General features: G+C 42.6%; 1 protein-coding gene across 2 annotated transcripts in view; it reads left to right on the forward strand.

The window, feature by feature from the left end:
- The window catches only part of si:ch211-51a6.2 (neurotrypsin), a 28,087-nt gene that overhangs the window by 3,492 nt on the left and 1,961 nt on the right, over positions 1-22,634 (forward strand). Inside the window, exons 2-13 of one of the 2 annotated variants that reach the window (XM_036002750.1) lie at positions 3,432-3,471; positions 5,695-5,937; positions 6,285-6,423; positions 7,198-7,373; positions 10,115-10,262; positions 14,360-14,538; positions 16,385-16,529; positions 18,254-18,468; positions 19,270-19,411; positions 19,629-19,907; positions 20,388-20,510; positions 21,059-21,339. In XM_036002750.1, the coding sequence (XP_035858643.1) occupies positions 3,432-3,471; positions 5,695-5,937; positions 6,285-6,423; positions 7,198-7,373; positions 10,115-10,262; positions 14,360-14,538; positions 16,385-16,529; positions 18,254-18,468; positions 19,270-19,411; positions 19,629-19,907; positions 20,388-20,510; positions 21,059-21,339 (2,110 nt within the window). The remainder of the gene's footprint in view (positions 1-3,431; positions 3,472-5,694; positions 5,938-6,284; positions 6,424-7,197; positions 7,374-10,114; positions 10,263-14,359; positions 14,539-16,384; positions 16,530-18,253; positions 18,469-19,269; positions 19,412-19,628; positions 19,908-20,387; positions 20,511-21,058; positions 21,340-22,634) is intronic. The other variant, XM_031324059.2, reaches the window with a different exon arrangement.

The following is a 22,634-nucleotide window of genomic DNA, read 5'->3' on the forward strand; positions in this document are numbered from 1 at the left end:
ACTGGAAGCAATAAGACCTGTCAAATAATGCAGAAAACATCCTACACACAGTGTTCCAAACTTAAAACAAGTTAAACAGATAGATCCACGTCAGATCCTCACTCTTACTCAGCAGCAGATGAATAGGTGGAACATACTGTAAGTGGAACATACGTGTAAAGTTGATAAATCCCTTGTGAAACCAGAGATGGGTGCTAATACAACCAAAAGCAGCAGCTTCAGCAGGGGAAAAGAAATCCGTGCGCTGGGGAGGGCACAGTGGGAACCCTTGTAACAGTGGTGTAGTCTAATGTACTGTAGTTATATATATTGGCCTATATATATACGGGCCAAGAATCTGCCTTTGGGGAAGGGGGGGCATATCATTTTGGGGGGTCTGGGTGTCCTCCCCCAGGACGATTTTGAGGGTCAACGCCTTCATTTTCTGCATTCAGATACACTTTTCTGCACCAATTTATGGTGGAAATATCTTTATTTAGCCTATGCAAAGAAAAAGAACACAGATGACAATTCAAAATATATCAAAAATATAATGGAAAGTATGTTGTTGCGTGTCATTGGGAATTTTTAAGAGGGTATATGGAAATCCTGGAGCTTTCTTAGTGGGTATACTGCGTATACCTGCATATCACGTAGACTACACCACTGCCTTATAACCCTTTCACCACCTAACCCTTACCCTTCTCTCCATATCTTTATAGTCTTAAGCCAGGCTCAGATAACAACATATTGAAGAGTATTTACTTGGTGATGTGATCTGGTTCACTTTACAGTTTTGTTTTCGGAGCTCCAGCTTCTACTGACTATGTCATACAGATTGGACTGCCAAACAACATGTGCAAATAAAAGCATTTCAGAATCAGATATTTGACTGGGTTGTCGTTGTTGCAACGATTGCTCCTAATTTAAGTTTTGAAACGAGTCTGTGCTACACACACCTCCCCGCCCTAAGACCAATAGACTATAGACATGCACATGGAACAAGTGCAGTAGTAATAAGTAAGTAGATGATTTATAGCTTTGGTATGTTATGTGTGTAAAGAGGGTTGCAAATCACGATTATTGTCATTGTCGATTCATCTTTTAATTATGTTCTTGATAATGGATTAGTTGTTTGGTCTGTAAAATGTCAGAAAAAATGGTGCAAAATGTCAATCAGTGTTTCCCAAAGCCCAAGATGACGTCCTCAAATGTCTTGTTTTGTCCACAACTCAAAGATATTCAGTTTACTGTCACAGAGGAGAGAAGAAACTAGAACATATTCACATTTAAGAAGCTGGAATCACATAAGTAAGACTTATTTCCTTTAAAAGTTACTCAAATCGAAATAATTTAATAGTTGACAACAAATCAATTTATCTTTGCAGCTCTAGTAAGGACACAACATTGTTGCATACATTTCAAATTGTGTTTTCCAGAAACTACAGATCTGTGTGTGTGTGTGTGTGTGTGTGTGTGTGTGTGTGTGTGTGTGTGTACAATGCAGTCTGTAAGTATTTTAAAGGGTTGACTGTCAGCCTTAAAGAGTGTTTGAGGGTGTTCGCATGTATAGTGGGTGAACAGTGTAGGACATGTACCCATTTTTATACATAGTCCCACATTGTTGGAGCATGGTAACAGGGCTGTAATTCCTGCACTTTTCACCCAGTATACATCAAACAGCTTCATATTGAACCAATTCAAGCTGAGAGTCAGCACTTTAGGTCATGGTTTCAGTTCAGATTCATTGTGCTGGAGTATTCCAAAACATAACAAAACTACAACAGTCTGCCTTATTTCATTGGTGGCTGGTCTGTTTGCTTCATATTATCAGCAGGTCAAAGTCTGCACTCCTTTTTATTCATAACACATCATTGCAGATACGTGGTAAAGTGAACCACAGTTTGAGAAATGTTTTGTGTCCCCTGTGAACAGTGGTATAGTCTAGTGTACTGTAGTGGGTATACTATATTGGCCAGAATCTGCCTTGTACACACATATGTGAAGACAAATATCAGTGCACACGTAACGTTTCAGGATCCCACAGTTTTCCCATTCTTCCTGTCACTTGCTGCCTGTATCTACTTTTGTCTTCCTAAAAGCTCAGTTTTTCAGTTTGGCAGCTTATGAAAACTTTGTTATGGGTTCTTACTGTAAGCCTGTTGGAAGTGCATCCCACCACACAGCAGCTTTTAGGCATTTTTCTGTTGTTTGCTAGCAGTCGGAATTGACAAGGAGGCACCTTTAGGCAATAATAAAGTCAATGGAGAGCGATTAATTTTTTTCCCCTCCGGTGTGGATGGAACCTAAATGCACGCTGTCTCTATGGACTGTTCCTGTTCTAGTGTACGTGTGTTTTAATGGTTTTAAAGGGTGTGTATTTATTTGATGTGGGTTTTAGTGTTCGTGTGGTAGGGTTAGTGTGCACTAGTGTTGTTAATTTACAATGTGGTTACCATGAACAAGACCTGTGTGTGGTTTGTGTGTGTGTGTGTGTGTGTGTGTGTGTGTGTGTGTGTTGGGTGAGTGAATCCTTCCATGCAGCTCGCCACAATATTACAACCAAATGAGAGCAGCAACCAAAACAAAAAAGAATATGGAGCATTAACACCAGTGAGCCTCGGCAACATTTTACACTACATCAACTAAATTAAAGGAATACTCCTCCAAAAACATAAAACACTCAACACCTGCAGGCTTGAACGGCGGCTCTGAAAAGCTGATTGGTATGAACACAGTTATAATGGATTACAATGGAGACCCAGCTTCTCAGCAAGACGTGTCAAAACATATTACTGCATGTATAGAAACATCTTCAACAACTCATGCAGCATATTATAGCACCTTATGCGCTGACCATCTGTATGCTTAGCATGTGCCAAACATATTTTTGGCCTAAATATAGATAAATATAAACTCCAACTCCATATGTTCTTTGTCTTTATAACATTCACAGGCATAGACAGTTAAAGATAACCTATTGTATGACTTTTTCTAGTGCTCATTCCCAATTCCTATAAACCTCTCCACTCTAAATGAGGACTCAGTTGAAAGGTGTGTCATGTAGTTGGCTCAGTGGGTGGGGTGGGCGCGCATGTGCTGAGGGGAAAAGCCCCAAAAAAATAATCTTGAAAGGTCCCGACAACATGACTTATTCAGTAGTGACAAAGTCCTAATACATGGCTAACCCAAACTGGCTCATAACTATAGTTGAGGAAACATTGGCATAGTCAGATCTATAACATATATATTAAAAGAAGGAAATTCTCGTCATATGGGCTCCAGGGTCTTCAGTGCCTTAGACCAAAGTTGGGTCTGTGGCATGAAAACAGTGTAAAAGTCTTGCAGTATAATGAGTGCCATGTGTTTGCTGCTTGATAACTCCTCTGCATTCTGCTTGTCAATCATGATTTCAAACTCTTTTATTCCATGATGTGGTATTTCTTCCACAGGTCACTGAGGTTGGGCACTTGAATATTGTGCAGAGTGCAGGTAAGGGTTATGTTTAAGTCTTTATTAATGTGTGGTCTCAATATAATAATATAATAATACATTTTATTTGTATAGCACCTTTAAAAAGAATGGTTTACAAAGTGCTTTGACAAAAGAAACAGAAGCACACACAAATCAATGCACATACACACATGATTTGTGATTGTTTAATTATTAATATGTATTTATTATTTATTTTTCTCAACCCCTGTTCAGATCAAACCGTTTCTGTTCTTATCCTACAAGTCATACCATAATTACTAATAATCTACCCTCGCAGACAGTCTAATCTAGCTTGCAGCCGACAGTATACTGTAGCCTTCATGCTCCTTCTGTCCGTTGTTCTTTCCAGCGCTCCCTGTCCCATCAGCCATCATGTCCTCCAGTCACAGCATGTCTGTATACAATAAACCAGTATGGTTTACTGTTTTACTGCCACCACCGGCAGCAGCAGCCTGTGTATCCATCCTGTGCCTATAGCTCACAGTCACAGTTAAAGCAGTGAAGTCCCTTTAGATTACCTGATTTTCATGCTTCATGATTTATGGCAATGAGCCTCCACCACTAATGGAAACAAAAGCCCACTGACTTCATGCCTGTCAGATGCTCCCATTGAAATATGGATGAGTTGACTGTTTAGTATTTTATGCTTGGCAGCTGTGTTGGAATCTACAAGAATCTACATGTGCAAATGTTGAGTGATTGACTGTAGGAGACTGTTTTGAGTAAATCAGGGTTGTTTTTGTCTGTGTGTGAACTAGTCTCATAATGTCTGCACAGGAAGCAGTTTTATAGATCAGTTTTACAGTTGGCAGTGCTTCTGGTTGCCATTAGGTCTCTCCACCTGGATTTCAGCATTGTCTTGTTAAACCACCATCTGCCCACCAGATGGATGTGGCATGTTGAACATGTACTCCAGCATCATAGAACTTGTTTTTAACTATCACTCCAGGTTCCCATAACCCGAGGAGGAGTTCGAAAGCTGCTTCTCATCCCACTAATGAAATGTGAATACTCAGGATCTTAATGTAGAAAAACATAAAGAACCTAACGGAGAAATGCTCCGAGTTAAAAAGCAGTGATCATTTGAGCAGCTGAGCATTTAGTTGATCCCAGACGATCAGGTAAATCAAATAAAAACATTCATTAGACGGGATAGAGAATCAACAAAGCTAAAATAGAATAAGACAGTTACAGTGAAGTGTACGAAAAGTATGTAAAGTAAACACTGCAGTAAAGTCTGTTGTAATTTCTCTCCAATTTCGGATCACATATTCCTGCTGGAACATGTCCGGCTGTGTAGTTTTTGTTGGCAATTTTTCATGATAGAAAGTGCTCGCTATTCCATTACAGTCAGTCTGTTAAATCATGTTGAAGCCGAAGTGTTGACGCCTGCGCAGTATGTCGGTGTTGACGTCCACACGTCCAGCAAGGGTCATCTAGCATCTACCGCTAGTTAGTGCAGTTGGACACACACACACACACACACACACACACACACACACACACACACACACACACACACACATACATCAGAAATTGCATTCTCTAGTTAAAGATTTAAAATGCACTTGTCACCGTGCTGATCAACCAGTCTCAGGGATTATAGTGATTTTTTTTAATAACATTTTAGTTTAATTTAACATTGGCGTGAGAGAAAAAACAATTGCCGATCATTCCTTTAGTCGTCAGTATACGATCTGATCGCCAATTGGCCCAGGCCTACACTGCAGTTTCTTTAAGAGGTTTTTTTATACTGGTATAAGTGTAAGTAAGTGTATGTACAACATTTACTGTAGTGAGTTCTTATGATAGGCCAACTTAAACACTAGAAGGGGCAAAGGACCCACCATTGGTGCCAAATCAAAAAACTCAACTAACTATGCACAGCTGAAATCTACAATGAGAAAAGAAATATGTCAAGAAAAGAAGAACTTAATTATTCCGCCTAAACCCCAAACAAAACACATGACACATTGCCTCTACAAATCCAAATCTTGCTCTGAACCAAGAAGTTCGACAAAACGAAAAAATCACCAATGTTGGGTTCCACTGTTTGTGTGGTAAAATTCTTCAATGAGAGAAAATTTGTTTGTAAAGAGTTACTTACGCAGCCTACTAGATTTGATCTCGCTTGTGTTTTTAATAATTCTTTCTTATATCTTAAAGCTCATTGTTTTGCTGTTCTTCATGTAATGTGTATGACCTGATCTGTGTCTGCAGCTCCCCTCTCCTGTTCAGAAGGCTTTACAGATCTGGGCTACTATAATGGCTCAGTTTCCCACACGGACTCAGGTTCCCCCTGCCTGAAGTGGACAGACTTCCCAGACTACATGCAGCAGTACCCAGGCCGAGGTCTGGGGGACCACAGCTTCTGCCGAAACCCAGACCGAGAGGCCAACCCCTGGTGCTTCTTCAGGCAGAGCTCAGGTGCCATCGGCTGGGCCTACTGCGACTGCCATCAGGGTGAGCTGAAGGGGGGAACCTAGGTGATGGATGGATGGATGGATGGATGGATGGATGGATGGATGGATTTGTGGGTGGATGGATGGATGGATGGATGGATGGATTGATTTGTGAATGGACATGTTGATTTGCGGATGGATGGATAGATGGATGGATGGATTTGTGGATTTGTGGATGATGGATATTTGGATGGATGGATGGATGGATGGATGGATGGATGGAATTTCGGACGGACGGACAGTCGACAGACCAATGACCAATGCACTCATTATTAAGGTTACCAAACTAATAACTTTTTTTTTTTTCTTCACTGTATTGTAACAGGTTTACTTGTGTGTCATTTGCAGGTGCAGCCAGATTGGTGGGGGGGTCATCAGGCAATAGCGGGCGCCTGGAGGTGTATCTGAATGGCCAGTGGGGGGCAGTATGTGATACACACTGGACCAACCGTGATGCCAGCGTCATATGCAGACAGCTCGGACTGGGGTGAGGGCAGTCTCACAGAGCCAAACGTGTCTTAACACACACATGGAGACGACTAGTCGAAATCAATGAAGTCGCTGCTGACAAAGCTACAACCAATCAGACTTTTTTGAATTTAGATGCAGATTTAATTTGAATTACTGCCTATACATTTCAAACTTGGTTAGCAGTAACTATGAATGACCTGTACGTGTTTGTTTTTTTGCCTCACTACATTTCAGAGGGCAATCTTGTACCTTTTACACAGATAAACTGAACTGTCCCATATTTGCCTGTTTTGATATCTTTATACACTCTCTATATCAAATTCAGAATGGAACTAAAAATCCTTGTTATTACTGCTCAGTGACATTAGTGAGAGGTCATGGCATTGCTAAGAAACCAACACATTTAGCAATTCTAGCTATGCCGTAGATTAGGGTAGATTAAAACTACGTTTCGGAGCTAAGAGCTACGGAGATACCACTTCATGAACAGGGAATTGTCAGCTTGGGCGGCTTGTTTTCTGCTACAGGCCTCTACTCATGATAAAGAGTGAAGACAACATGATGCATGTTGAAGAAAAGCTTGGTTATCCTGCTTTTTTGGGAAAATCAAATCACATCAACATTGCATTGGGCTTAGTTTGAGTAGACACAGTAACTGCCATTCTTTTAAATACTTAAAAGTCTTTTTAACCTGACTTTTCCATTGCCCTGTAGGATGTTTGCTGTGAGGGTAGGAGCATTCATGTGTGTTTAAAAGAAGAGTCTCTCTGTGTATCTGCTGTCCATGCAGTGAGATCGGTACAGCCCTGCGGCAATCCTACTTCGGCCCAGGTTCCGTCTTCCACTATGAGCGTCTGGGTTGCCGTGGTAATGAGAATTCCCTGCTGGAGTGCCGGAGCAGGAAGTTTGTCACCAGCGACTGTAACCATGGCAACGAAGCAGGGGTGGTTTGTGCTGAGCCTGAAGGTGAGAACTAGGTGTCACCTTAAATTGTATAAATCAATACATCACTGATAAATATTACCAAATGTGGGGGGGGGATTTCCCCCTTTCTGGTCTACATATCCTTACCTCTGCTGAATTATGATTTTGTTAATATAACCCTCAAAATCATTTTGAGCCAGAAAAAAACTTTTCAGTCAATAAGGAGAGGCATCATCACATTTTGGCAAGTCAAAAACTATATGGTATGGGTTATATTGGCTATTTAAAGGTATTTCAACTGGTAAAAATGAGTGAGCTATGATCTGTCAAATATACTTGGAGGAAATCAAATCGTTTTCAGACAGAAAAACTGATAAAGTTCCCTTGGCCTATGTAATTAAAATAGCCCCACATCATCACATACCCTTCACCATACTTATAGATTGGCATGGGGTACTTTCCATTAAAATCATCTCTCTATCATCTCTTTATCATGATGCATAGTATCCTGGATCCATGAAATAACTGGCCTTTAAAAATAAAAATCTGCCTGCCTCTATGGGAATTTAACATAGGGGTGGACTTACTTATGTCCCCTGTATTTGAAGGAAGAACATTTATTTATTCACGATACATTATTCATTCACAAAGAAAATTGGTGTCCTTAAAGTTTGGATTTCTCCTAATTTTTTTAATTAAGGCATTAAGATCAATTTCCAAAAGATTATTTTTTTAGTCAACTTTAGCATGGGTTCATAAACTTATGAGTGCCACTGTATGTATATATATATATATATATATATATATATATATACTATTTTAGGCTAAAGCCGCCTACACATTAGTAAAACCACTCTGCGCGGGCCATTCCATTGATTTCCTATGGAGTGAGCAGTGCTGGCGCTGCGCTACACCTGGCATCACACACCGCTCGGAATTGCCGCTTTGCGCTGCGCTCAAAGTTGAAATTATTTCAACTTTGACCTAGTTGGCGCTAACCTTTCAAGGTGCAACCATGGCCGCAACCAATTCCAGAACGTTCCTGTGCTGCGCTTTGCCTCTTTCCCTGGTTACACTTTAAACAGCAAACACTTATGTGGTCATAATAGTGTAGTAAGTAAGAAGTAATTATTCTGTCACAAGAAAGGTTAAAGTTTCACAAACACATACCTTTGCTATTACCACGGACAGAAAGTGTAGTTGCATGTTATGGTTGTTTGATCCAGAGAAATACAGCTGTAGACATATAGAAACTGGGCGATACAGCCTTAACATGCTGCACGCGCTCCCGCGCACAGCAATCAGTTAATGGCAGTCAATCACTTTTTGGCACAACACCTGTTGCACTACACCCCTGCTCCTGCGTCCCTGCATACAATTTAACCATGCTAAGCAAACTGGGAAGAGGAACAACTGGATATGCAACCCGGTCTCATGCCTGTTCCTTGAAATGGTCACGTTATTTTGATTAATTGATTTGTGTACAGGTCACTATTTTCTCGTTTATTTTGTGTACAGGTCACGATTTTCGAACGTGACCATTTCACGAACTGCCATGACACTGGGCTGCTCTGGGGGACGCAACAACGGGGAAATGAAACGCCACAACGGGGAAATGAAATGCCACACACCGGCGAAAACAACAGGACGGACCGCCACACGCGGTTCGCGATCCCTGGGCGCAGGGACACGATCCGCGGTCTCTGTGGCACGCCGCAATGGGGACATGAAACGCCACACGTCGGCCACAACAATGGGACGGTTGTGGTTAAGAAAAGAAGAACGGGGAAAGGTTGTGGTTAGGAAAAGAAGAACGGGGAAAGTAACCATCACACGCAGGAGATGCCGACAACAACGGGACGGTTGTGGTTAGTCAATGCCTGTTATCTGGCACAACTCCAACAAAGGTCTCTTCTGTCTTGGGGGACCTCTACTCATGTTAACAATTTCCAGATGTTCTCAGTGAATGTAGAGTAAAGTTCATGCATCCTCCTTATACCAACTTTTAAGTCAAAGTGTATAGAAAGTTATAGAATTTCAATATACCACATTAGGAAGAGAATAACGCGGAAAGGAACTGCAACACGCAGGATGCGATCTCCAGTCTCCGGGGTGAAAGTCCTGTGTTGTTTGACCCATCCACCACCCCAACCAACCACCCTACGCGGATTTTCGCCTTATCAATACTACTCGCTACCGTAATCGTTCTGTGATCACGAAATATGCTTCCCATTGAAATACTTTACTTAAAAATTTGTGCTCACCACGCGAAAATAACGACATTAACGTGTTCAGTACACAAATCAATAGATTCAATAACGTGACCATTTCACGAACTGCCATGAGACTGGGCTGGGATATAGCCTACTCTCATCTCCTTCATCTAAAATGCATGTTTGATGCTTTCCTGTGTCAACACTTTGACTAACGTTAGCTTGGAGAGCTAATTTACCTGTTGGGCCAAAGACTAAAGAAAATGACACCACCCAAACTAGCAGTCAGTCTGACTGGCGGAGAGATGTTGCTCTTCCTAACGCTAGATTTGGTTTATCAAAGACGTTAGCAAACAAAACAGGACAGAAAATAAGCACAGGAGAGATGTCAGATAGGTCGGACCTCCACTCCTGTACAACTATATATCTTCAAACGTTACGGCTGAATAGGACAACAGAAATTTGCCGATTTCACATTTCTCCCAAATCAAATAACCTTTTTTAGAAAATTCAACCTATCCAAAAATAATATGTGTATTATTGGTTTAAGTTTTACCTTTTGTTTCTCAGGCACTGGCATCCCTTTGAGGCTGGTGGGAGGCCTGGAGGACTTTGAGGGGCGCGTCGAGTTGTACCGTGATGGTAAATGGGGAACAATCTGCAATGACCGGTGGGATGACACTGATGCTGAGGTGGTGTGCCGACAGTTGGGCCTGGGGTAAGACACAACTGCTATGCTACTGCTACACCAATAATGTCAAGAGCAAACTATTGGCATGTCTTCTGAGGGAAATCCCTTTCAGTTTAAAGCTTTGGTGCGTAACATTTTTATATTAATGAACGTCCGTTACATTCAAGCCTTTGCCAAATGAGTTGCTGCAAAGCTAATTAAGACTATCAGCGCCACACAACTCTCTCTGGATTTCTCAGTATGACTATGTTCAGAAGATTGTGGCGTCTGGTGACTTTCCCACGCAGAAACTCGAGTGAAGATAATGACCTCTTCTGAAGAGTCCATCATGTTTTTTTAATCCTCTGTGTCCTCCTTGGCTACTAGCAACTGCATGGATGAGGGGGGGGGCGATGACGAAAGGCTTGTATCATGTGGACACGCCGACAGTTTTGTTGTCATTACTTAGAATTCCTCATGGGGGCGACACAAACTACGCACTATAGCTTTAAAAGTGTAGACAGTCTACCTGCCTACCAACACAAGTGCCGATGAATAACTTCATGTATCAATATCAATATATTGTGGCAAAACTACTCTGAGAGCAGTGTACAAAAGATGAATAGAATAAATGGTAACACTTTACAACAAGCGGTACACAAAAATGTCAGTAGTTACTACGGAACAAGTGAGGAATGAATCAGGAATATCCTAGTCTATATCTACGACGTTCTACTTCCGGGATTGTTCCGTTGCCACCGAAATTTTTGCCAGATTTCACTCTTTTTGGCCGGACTATGGTTAACTGCTCCTCAGATCTCTGCAAGGTAAATCCAGACAGCTAGCTAGACTATCTGTCCAATCTGAGTTTTCTGTTGCACGACTAAAACTACTTTTGAACGTACACATGTTCCACCAAAACAAGTTCCTTCCAGAGGCTATTTAGCAGAGGCACTTTGGCTCCATCCGGAGCTCCGCCCAAGACGATTGTGATTGGTTAAAAGAAATGCCAATAAACCAGAGCACGTTTTTCTCCCATCCCAGAATGCTGTGTGGACTAGCCAGACCTTCCTCCGCAGCGTTGTGGAGGAAGGTCTGGCAAAGCGAGACTAATTAATCATGAATGAGTAATTCCTGGATAACTGGTTCGAGGACTACGTAGTAGGAGTGCCTAGAGAACAAACCAGGAGATACTATATTAATAATCATTAGGTAATGATTAGTTCATAAATATCTCTGAATCAATCATACTGACCACTTTCTTCATGAGTCGTTCAAGGTTAACTCCTTAACGTAACCAGCCACTGAGTGGTACAAATTTAGTAAGGACTGTTTTTGTGCATGTTATAGGTTTACAAAGTGAAAAAGTCCAAAGTCCACCACAAAGGGACTTACCATCTCCAACACAAACTGCTCCAAACAGCTCTATTGTAGTCCAGCCTTTACTTCCGGGATAATGCTCTCCTAGCTGCTAGCATGGCACTCCCTCATGCTCTGCAACTGACAAGCTAGCAGTACTTACTGCGCATGTGCGACTCCCAACAAAGATGGAACAGAAGTGAGAGGTCTCACTCTGTAGCTAAAACAGAGAGCTCAACACACAGGGTGAAAAGAGGAGCTGCAGCAATGTGCAGTACAACAAAAATATGGTGTTTTTTGAAAATTAAACCATGTAAACCTATTCTGGTACAACCTCTAAATACAATTATGAACCTGAAAATGAGTATAATATGAGCACTTTAAGAGTTTGTTGTAGTGTCAACGTAATAAGATTAGATTTACTGTATATTTGGCATCAGGGTATGAAGTTAACTTTTTTGACCACCAGCCACTGTGGCAGGTGGATTTTTAAATCCACCTGCCACAGGGACTTTTTACCAGCCAGTTTTTTTTTTTTGTGTCATAAAGGTGAAAAACAGGAATTGCTGTGTCTCTATGATCCTATCCTGTCCTATTGATGGTAGCCTACTCGTGGACATTGCGCCGTCATCACGTGCTGTAGTAGGGGGGCCCGCCTTGATAATCCTGCATAGGGGCCCGGTGTTGGCTCGTTACGCCACTGCATATAAGAGATGAGATGACTGACAAAATCAGGAGTAGCCTACGCCACCACAACAACAACAAAACACTGGTGAATGTGCACCATAACACAATAATTTTTTTTGTATAGTTCTTAAAAATAAAAAAAGGAATAAAAAGGAAACTTGTTTTGGGGAGAATAATACTTATTACTATTAATTCATTACTCGGGGCTGAGATTTCCTAGGAACCTTACCAAAAAGGCTCAGGATGCTGCAAATGTTGGTAAAATATGAAAAAGGCTGGTGGATTTAAGACACAAAATTAGAATGTATTGAATGAATCAAATATGAACATATCTGTCATTGTCAGTGGCTTGTTGATCTTTACATTGTTAGTTAATTTCCTATCCTGGCCTGGGACACACATTCATACGGTTTAATAAAGTACTTATTGGACTCATAGACTATATACAGTCTATGATTGGACTTTAACTTATCATTACACTTACAATAACGAGAGTAGCTGTCCTCAATTTAGGTCATCCTGTAGGTCTCATCTGCGTTTTTTCCTGCATCCACCATGTGCGTTTGTGTGTGATTGTGTGTGTGTCTGTGCGTGTGTTTGCGTGTGATTGTGTGTGTGTGTGTGTGTGTTTGTGTGTGATTGTGTGTGCGTGTCAGTCGCGGGGGAAACGGAGCAGCCCTGCCCGCTGCAGAGAGCCGACAGTATTGAAACAGCAGCAGCTTCAGTGACAGCGTACATTGATGTTAAAATGTATACAGGTTGGCAGGACGGTCTGAAATGTTTTGACGGTCTTTCGCTGTACGTTTTGTTGGTAAATGTTAGATGTTCGAGTCACACACACGTCTCGTCTTCATATCAGAAACTAGGAAATTAACTTTACCCGTTCTCACTCCCGCTTGGTCAGTGGCTGCACGTAGGACTGCTGGGATTGTGTGAGTATTGAAAATGCGATAGGGGGCCCCGGCTGTCAATCAATGTCTTCCAGTGATGCGGGCCCCTGATTGGACCAGGCCCGTAAGCAACCGCGTACCCTGCTTACCGATAGGTGTCTGAATCACTCAATTCTCAATGGCTACCCGCCAACGTGGCAGGTAGATTGACAGTTTCACCCGCCAATCACAAAAGTTTGGCAGGTGGGCGGGTGCCAATTTCATGCCCTATTTGGCATCCTAACATACTGTAAATATGCATCCCACAATGCTGACTGAGTCAAAACACCAGGTGCAACAACATACAGTATTAAATATAGTATTGTAGACTACATATGAAGTGCACATAGCCCCACATGATAGCATTCATCCTCATAGTATTAATATAAGACATACTTTATTTTGTAATTGACTATATGCTACAGCAGTGGTTCTCAAATGTCTTGAAGAAAATTTCTGGGGGTCGCCAGATAGTTGGGGAGAAAAAAAAATGAAATAACATATTCTAGACTGGGGAATGGTTTTTTGAGTTTGGTATAGTTCATGTGGTATATTCAGAGCTTTGTAAATTTGTAAATCAGTAGGTCCTGGAACACAGAAAGGGGTCTGAAGGTGGGTCGGGGGAGAGAACAAATCACAAACACATCAAAAATCCTCAGAGCCGTGGCCGGTTAGCTCAGTTGGTAGAGTGGGTGCACATATGCAGAGGTTTATTCCTCGATGCAGAAGGTCCAGCGTTCGAATCCGACCTGTGATGGTTTTCCTGCGTGTCTTCCCCCTCTCTCTCCCTTTTAATGTCTCAGCTTTCCTATCCAATAAAGGCAGAAATGCCCAACAATTAAAAAAATAAATAAATAAATCCACAGAGCCTGGAGCACATTGGACAAGGCTAGGTGCTAGCAGCTAAAACTAAAACTAAACTGTCATTAAAGCAAAGCATTGTTTTTACATGTACTAATCAGAGCATTCACAAAAATTCGTTGAAATCTGCAGGGGGAGGTGTGTAGAAACAGCTGTTTACAGCGGTTTGCAGCTCTCTCTCGTTGTTTACGGGGGTGGGGGGTCGCGAACACCAACTTCATTGTTCTGGGGGGTCGCGACTCAAAAAGGTTAAGAACCTCTGTGCTACAGTAAACATAAATGTGGTGTTTTTTTTGTCCTGACTAACAGGGGCGTGGCCAAGGCGTGGACAAGGGCCCACCCTGGCCAGAGTGCGGGTCCCATCTTCCTGGATGGGGTTGAGTGTTCAGGCAATGAACTCTCTCTGGAGGAGTGTCCTCATGACATCTGGGACCAACACAACTGTGACCAAATGAAAGAAGCAGGGGTGTCCTGCAACCCATACACAGGTCAGAGCCAAGGAAGGAAACACACTAACTCACATATTGATATTACACAACACTGTAATCAATCCTGTGGAAGTGGGAAGGCATTTGGACTGTCCAGTGGAAAATGGCTGTGGGAGTCACTGAGCTCACATGTGGGTTCGTTAGGTGACATGGCTGTCAGGTAGAGCTTAGATCGGGCCCAAAAACTCAAACCCGGCCCGACACATTAACTGTAATTATGAGCCCGAGCCCGATTTAAACCCGGAATTTTTTTTTAATACGTGGGACGTTATTAACTGACGTTCTCAACTACAATTCCGAGTTGTTTGAACTGCAGAAATCTGTTTAGAAGGGGTATGCTTGGAGAAGTAACAAAAGAGGACATTGAAGCACAACAAAGTAGTTAATTTAAAAAGGGATGTGTTTCTTTTCACATTTTTCTCATTTAAGTCCCGGTAGTTTGTTAAAGTTTTTGTGTAGAGAATCGGTGCAACGTAGGAAAGCTTTTTGCACACCTCTTTTGTCAGGCAGGTGCGTAGGATGTGACCAAAGGAAGTGTAGAGAGTCGGAAAAGTGATGATCGGTTTTCCTCCAATCTGTTTCAAGTTCTTTAACAAAAATAACAAAGAAACCAAAACATGCACAATTTAAGGCAGGTTTAAGGCACTTTTGCATTCACTTTTCATACCCGAAAGCTTCTTCCATTTTTTTTACAGTCAGTGGTTGAACCTTTCTCAACTTCCCCAGGTTGCACTGCTGATTGACTTTTGAGTCTTGATTTCTGGGCGGCCCCAGGATGTTATTTAGAGGTTCCATTCAAATGTCTGTCAGTCGGTCACTTGTTTGGTTGGTCTACCATTTTGAAATATCTGAGACAGAAATATCTCAACAACTATTAGATGGATTGTCATGACTTTTTGTACAGACATTTATGTACCCCAGTGAATGTATCCTGCAGACTTGGTACATCACTTAACTTCCCTCTAGCACAACCACAAGGTTTACATTTTTGATTTTGAATGACAATTCTTGAATGGATTGCCATGAAATTTGCTACAGACTTTTATGTTCCCTGCAGAATGAATTGTAATAACTTTGGTGAACCTTTAACATTTCCTCTGATGCCATCATCTTCCATTAGGTCAAATTTTGTCCAATACTAGAACCAAATATTTGCAAAACTAATGACATTACCATCAGCCTCAGCTGTTATGTGTGTATTGCTAATTAACACATGTGAGCATATTAACATGTTAAACTAAGTTGAACAGGGTAAATATACCTGCCATACATCCCTTTGTTAGAATTTTGTTGCCATGCTAGCATTAACATTTATCCCAAAGAACTGCGTAAGTGCCTAAGTATAGCCTCACAGAGCCACTAGCATGGCTGTAAACTCTTAGTCTTGTTGGTCTTGTTGGGCTTGTTGTTTTGTCCGTTGTCTTCTCTGTCCAAAATGTGTACGTTGTTGTCATCAAAGATGTCCTTTACATGTAGGTAGACTGCTGCCTCTTGACCCAAGGAGTTGGACCTCCCATGTTGGGGCCATGCACTTGTTCAGTGGGTGTTTTGTGGCTCTAGTGTAAGGGCCTGTGTATTCCTTGCTGTATGTTAACAACCCTACATAGGTGAATTGCCTGGGAGTGGTGGTGAAACATTTTTAAGAATCTACAGCAAGTTCATTTGCATTTGACTGACGACTTCTACATATCCAATGACTTTAAAGATTGAGAATTCTCCCAGACATATTATGATCTTAACCGAGCTAAAAGAGACCATTAACAGCAACACTAAAACAGATGAGATTTGCCAAGCACTGCCCTGAGTATGGGATCTAATAAAGCATTAGTGTTTTCCTGTGTGGCAGCAGACGGTGCAGTTCGTCTGGCGGGTGCAGACAGTCACTTGGAGGGACGCGTGGAGATTTACCACCAGGGAGAATGGGGCACTGTGTGTGATGACAACTGGACTGAGCTCAACGCCCAGGTAGTGTGTAGGCAGCTGGGCTTCAGGTCAGTGCATCACTACATCTGTGTCACTACGAAACACCTCGCTGCCTTAGGAGATTGTGTACTTCCCTATGTTTTTAAATCAATCTAAAGTAGGGATGAACAACCATGTCTGTAGATGACCATTCTTACCAAGAACTATTGGTTTCTTTTCCCTGATAAAGCAAAATGGAAGTCTTTTTTTTTTAAACCCCACAAACGTTGAACAACATATTTGTACTAAGCCTTATCAATCTAGCCATCTATTTTTCTGCCTCGTATCTGGGTTCCGGAGGTGGTAGCAACAGGCTAAAACCCCTTCGCACTGAGGGCTCAACCAGGGTTGAACCAGGGTGCGATATTTTTTTTCCCACTATGGCCATGCCAAGACCCGCCCTTCAATAGCAACTATTGGCCAGGCGTCCATGCTTAGGCAAGGTAACGTAACCTCATTTGTACAGGTCCTATCCCCTGACCAATCGGCTATCCTAACCTTAACCACTCGAGGTCAGTGCCTAACCCCAACCATTGCAACCAGGGTTGACTTTGTGCTTAAAAGGTCAACCTGCGTTGACCGACTCGGCTTGGTGGGTTGCAAACCACCAGGGTCACTCAACAGCCTGGGCAGGGCAAATCATGCCATTGGTTGGATATGGGAGCACACAGTCATGACACAAAACTGCTGTAAAACAATCAGAAAAGAATGTTAAGTTCTCTGTCACAGTCACGCTCTCTCGCTCGCACAACACACCGGTCTACAGCCGGTAGTTTAGTGTGGCCACTGGCTCCCTCAAATCTCAATTTCTGTCGAGAAGCCAACAGGAAAGCCTAACTTTACTTTTAATGTTATCAAACAAAGAGAAATGTTCTCCCCTCGTCTTAAAATAGTAATAAATTGATACTAGAGTAGTCTGCTTCCTTGTTTACTGCTGCAGCTGCAATGAATGAAATGCATAGGAGGAGAATTAAACTTGCAGTGTCTCCACAAAATCATCTGTTGAGTGTTTGATGGTTATTTATTGGTGCATTAGAACTTAACCGCTGTGAAACAATCAGACAGTACTGAATTAAAGTACAAAACACTAGTTCTGGTAGTGTACAGCTGGACTGGAGTATGTGACGTTAGCTGTTCACTGAATATGACGTGTAAACTGCCTCGCCCGTTTCCAGCAACGTGGGGTAATTAAAATGCATCGCTCCCCGTTGTGATCCAGGTCGTATATATGAATTGTCATGACCAGGGATCAACCTGACTCGGTTTGGTTTGAATTGACAAAAGAAGAGTTGAACACTTGTCAGATAACTCAGGTCTGACCCTGGTCATTGGTGTAAAAAGGGCCAATAACGTAGTCCAGGTGCCCCCCTCCAACTTATTCTGTGAGATCTCAAGGCATTCCTTGTGATACCATGTAAACCCTCAAGCAAGCACAAAGGGTTACTGAATGAAAATGAACAAAACTAACTTATTACATAATTTCAACTAAAACACAAATCACCAGTATGCCCGAGGCCTTGAAATCCTTCAAATTCTGGAGAAAAGCAGTACCAATTGAATCAAACGAAAATTATACTATTTCTGTTTTCACACACCGGTCATTTCTGCAACCTAAATAAAGATTTGGCAAAAATAGTTATTTGCATAGAAGTGTTTCTCACATTAACCAGAGTTTTGATGATGTTGTTCTTCACACCATTAAAATGAGTGTCCATAGACAGATAGATGTGCTGTTGTTGTGCCTTGTCTGCAGAGGCCGAGCAGCGGTGGCTCCTGACGGGGTGTATGAAGAAGGTCGCGGCCTGATCCTGCTGGACGAGGTGCAGTGTCGGGGAACAGAGGCCAATTTACTGACCTGCACCCACTCTGTGTGGGGCCAACATGACTGCTCCCACAGTGAGGATGTAGGTGTCCGCTGTGAGAGGGGAGGTGATACCAATGAGATACTCGGCCTTTTGCCTTCTATTGGTAAGTACACACATTGGTGGCTATTGAGTAGGGCTGGGTAACGAGACCCGGTGCTAATACTGCACCGGTGCCTTAACGACTGGTATCTACCGGGCTGAATAGCAACGCAGTGCCACTTAAATATCTGCGCTGCTCTCTGATGCTCCGAAACGCACGTTAGAGGCAACAGAAACATCGCTGCACGTGACGCTAGTTAACACTACATGTTACACAGGTAACGTTAGCCTACCGTTAGCTAGCAGCTGGATTAAACGCGGTTAAAATGCTGACAGCTAAACGGTGTAAAGTGTGGCTGTATTTCACTGTAGAGGACTCCCAACACCAGGCCGTACAACAGTCTGCAGCAGCTGTTGTCGGAAAAACAACACAGACGGTGCGTTCACTTGAAACTCGCCTCGCCAGCCTCGCGGTGCATTCAAAGTTATTGTAAAGTACCCTTTTCCCATCTAGTGGTTGTTTTTGTCGTTTACCAGCTATTTACTGGTAAAATAAGTTATTGTTATCACATTTTTAATAAATCATTTAATTTTGACCATGTAGCAATAAACAAGCTGTTCTTGAATGTCGCCAACTGTCGTTTTGTGCTCCTTTAAAAAAAAGAAAAAGTATTATCGTTTTAGCACCAGTATCGGAAAATATCCAATCAATACCCAACCCTACTATTAAGGGAATGCAGTTACTTTTTCTGCTTCTGAGATTTGTGTGTATTACCCTTGTAAAGGGGTAAAAGGTAAATCTGAAAACCTCAGGGCATGAATAACTTTAATCAAGGCACGTTTTCTCTGTAATGTTTCTTTGCAGGCCCTCTGGTGCGTTTGGTTGCTGGAGAGAGCAGGAAGGAGGGTAGAGTGGAGGTCTTCATTAACGGCCAGTGGGGAAGTGTGTGTGATGATGGCTGGAATGATGTCAATGCGGCTGTAGTTTGCAGACAGCTGGGATTCACGTTAGTATGATTACACCTCTGATGTACTTGGCTAAGGAAGCTAGACAAAAGCTCATGCAGTGTCCAAAAGGGAACGGGTTCATCATCTTGGGAGCATGAATGTGCTTAGAAAGTTTCATGGAAATCTGTCGTGTGATTTGGATATTTTTAGGCATGCTAGAAATAACATACAACAATCAATAATGATGCTGTGTGTCTTTGTGTGTTGATCTCCCAGCGGTGTGGCTAAAGCTCGGTCCATGGCGTACTTTGGTGAGGGTCAAGGTCCCATCCATCTGGACAACGTTCGATGCTCAGGCACTGAGATGTCCTTAGGCCAGTGTCCAGCTGTGGGTCAGGATAGCCATGACTGTCGCCACAGTGAGGATGCAGGCGTCATCTGTGACTACACCCTGGATCCTTTGGGAGACGCTGCCCTGGCAATGCAGACCTGTGGCCAAAGACTCAATAACCAGCGTCGTCGACGCAGGATTATAGGAGGGGATAAGTCACTGAGGTTAGTATACGCACGCAACACTCTCCACTGGAAGATATCTAGATTTATACGCACTTACAAATGTCAGAGCTTGATTCAAGGTCTCTTTAAGCCTGTACATCAATGGAACACCAACACAGGTGTAATTAGTTTAGTTTATTCACACATTATTGAAAAATAAACAACAATAAGGCTTGATACAAGGTAAAAGATTGTGCAGGGGAGGTTAAAACGCTTTAAAGATAGGGCGCCTGGGTAGCTCACCTAGTAGAGCATGCGCCCCATGTACAGAGGCTCAGTCCTTGTTGCAGCGGCTGCAGGTTCAATTCCAACCTGTGGTCCTTTGCTACATGTCATTCCCCCTCTCTCCCACCCCTTTCATGTTTAAGCTGTTCTATCAAAAAAAGGTCACAAAAAAAAGGATCTAAGTAACCCTAGTTACACTAAGCAGCAGCAGTGACATTGTTGTGTGTGTGTGTGTGTGTGTGTGTGTGATTTCAGAGGCGAGTGGCCCTGGCAGGTGTCTCTGTGGCTCAGGTCTCAGTCTAAAGGAAACCATCCTCTGTGTGGAGCATCACTCATCAGCCCCTGCTGGGTTGTGACGGCCGCCCACTGCTTCAAGAGGTAGGAGACAGCTCCCTCTAACGGTCACCAGTTATCATGGCTCCCTCTCGTTGATAGTCTCACATAGTCCTGTCCAGCTGTGCATTAATGAAATCTGTAAATGTGGAAATTTTGTATCCAACATTCATGTTTTTGATTGTTACCGCATAATGTAATAATGTCACCAAAATGGACACACATTTTGACAGGATTTGTGAATCTGGTCACTTGTAAACTGTAAAACTTCTTTAGTTGCATTGCTTACCCTGTACATGTTATTTTTTAAACAAAAATGAAAAGTAATTTGAGTCACTTAAATGTAAAAGTAATTAGGAATCCATTCACTTGTATTCACCTCTTGGCAGTGTTTAGAATTTTTATCATATTTTATTGTTTCTGTTACATTAAATAGTCTTCACCATGGGTGTCTATTTGTCAACATGAAATCCCTCCTGATTTGTTGTAACATTACTTTGTGAGTTATGCATGCCATCTAATATAATGGGTTACATACTAAATAATGGGTATTTATCAAAACTATCATTTCCAAATTTGCTTTGCGTCTCCAGATTTGGCAGAGACCCGACCCGCTACGTGTTGCGCCTGGGTGACTACCATACTGAGGAGCAGGATGACTTTGAACGCACCTTGTCACCGGAACGCATTGTTATCCACAGGAAGTACCGCAGCCAGGGCTGGGAGTACGACATCGCCCTGCTGCGGCTCAAAGGCACAGAGGGCAACTGTGTGGCATTCAACCCTCACACTGGTGCCGTGTGTCTGCCAGAGCCAGGCAGCAAGTGGGAGAAGAGGCCTGCTGCCTGCGTGATCACCGGCTGGGGCATCACAGGTAACGTCACTGCCTGGACCATCGCATGGCCTCTACGGAATCACATTGTAGAACTTAATTCTCCATCGGTGTGTGTGTGTGTGTGTGTGTGTGTGTGTGTGTGTGTGTGTGTGTGTGTGTGTGTGTGTGTGTGTGTGTGGTGTATGTGTGTGTCTGTGTGTGTGTGTGTGTGTGTGTGTGTGTGTGTGTGTGTATGTGTCCGTGTGTGTGTGTGTGTGCGTGTGTGTGTGTGTTTCCGTCCGTCTGTGCCTGCCTGCGTGTGTATAAAGGCTGTTTTATGCTTCTGCGTCAAATCGACAGTGTACCCCCGCAGACCCCTCTGCGTCGCCGCGAACCCCCCTCCAAGCCCTCCGCCATAGCTCGACGTGCACCTCCATAAATTTGTAACTTTGCGTCGAGGCAACGCAGACCGCAAGGACTGTGATTGGTCAACTTGTCCTGTGTGTTGATAGTCGGTGTTTCAAGGACTGTGATTGGTCAACTGGTCCTGTGTGTTGATAGTCGGTGTTTCCAGCAGCCCACTGTGGGGAGTAGCTACATGCTAGTTCACTGACATCAGCTCTGCAAATAAACTCAGACATATTTTGGTTACAATGACGGGGTTATCCGTTTGTAAAGTGTCTATATGTCAGTAACGTTTTGAAATTAGCACTTCGCCAGCAAGCAGTACTTTGTGGACAGTTGTGCCAAAGTTTGCTTGCTAACATAACATAAACTGGCTGGCAGACCTCGCAAATATCCTCAGACTTATCACCCCCTAGTGTTATGCAAAGCAACCCCGACGCAGAACTCTGAAGGGTCACGACGCCATAAGAGCGACGGCGTAGCTACGGCGTGGAGTTGTTGACGCAGAAGCATAAAACAGCCTTTAACGGGAGGGGTTAGGATTTTGATCACATAGCTGTGTAGTGTGTTTGTAAAATTGTATATTCTGATGGTTGTACTTCACTTGCATTGCATATTTATTATTTTACCTAGCTGCCCAGTGAGCGGAAAAAATAGCAATTGTGCAAAGCATCTCTCCTTGTTCTTTAACAAGGTTAACGTTTAATCGTGCATTGTCCCTGTTTAAATGAAATCACATTACATTACATTAGGATTTAATCTTAATGTGTAAGAAATATTTTACCATTAGTATCTAAATCAAACATGATGGCTCGTTGACAACAACCAGGCAACGACTTAAAGGAGCATTACATCATTTTGGTATACAGTTTGTTGTCAAGCCCAGAGTCAGATGAAGAGATAACAGCTTCATTTCTGTAAGTCCTGCACAGAGATACAGCAGGTCTTCG

This window comes from Sander lucioperca, chromosome 7, assembly GCF_008315115.2.
Source record: "Sander lucioperca isolate FBNREF2018 chromosome 7, SLUC_FBN_1.2, whole genome shotgun sequence".
Lineage (NCBI taxonomy): Eukaryota > Metazoa > Chordata > Actinopteri > Perciformes > Percidae > Sander > Sander lucioperca.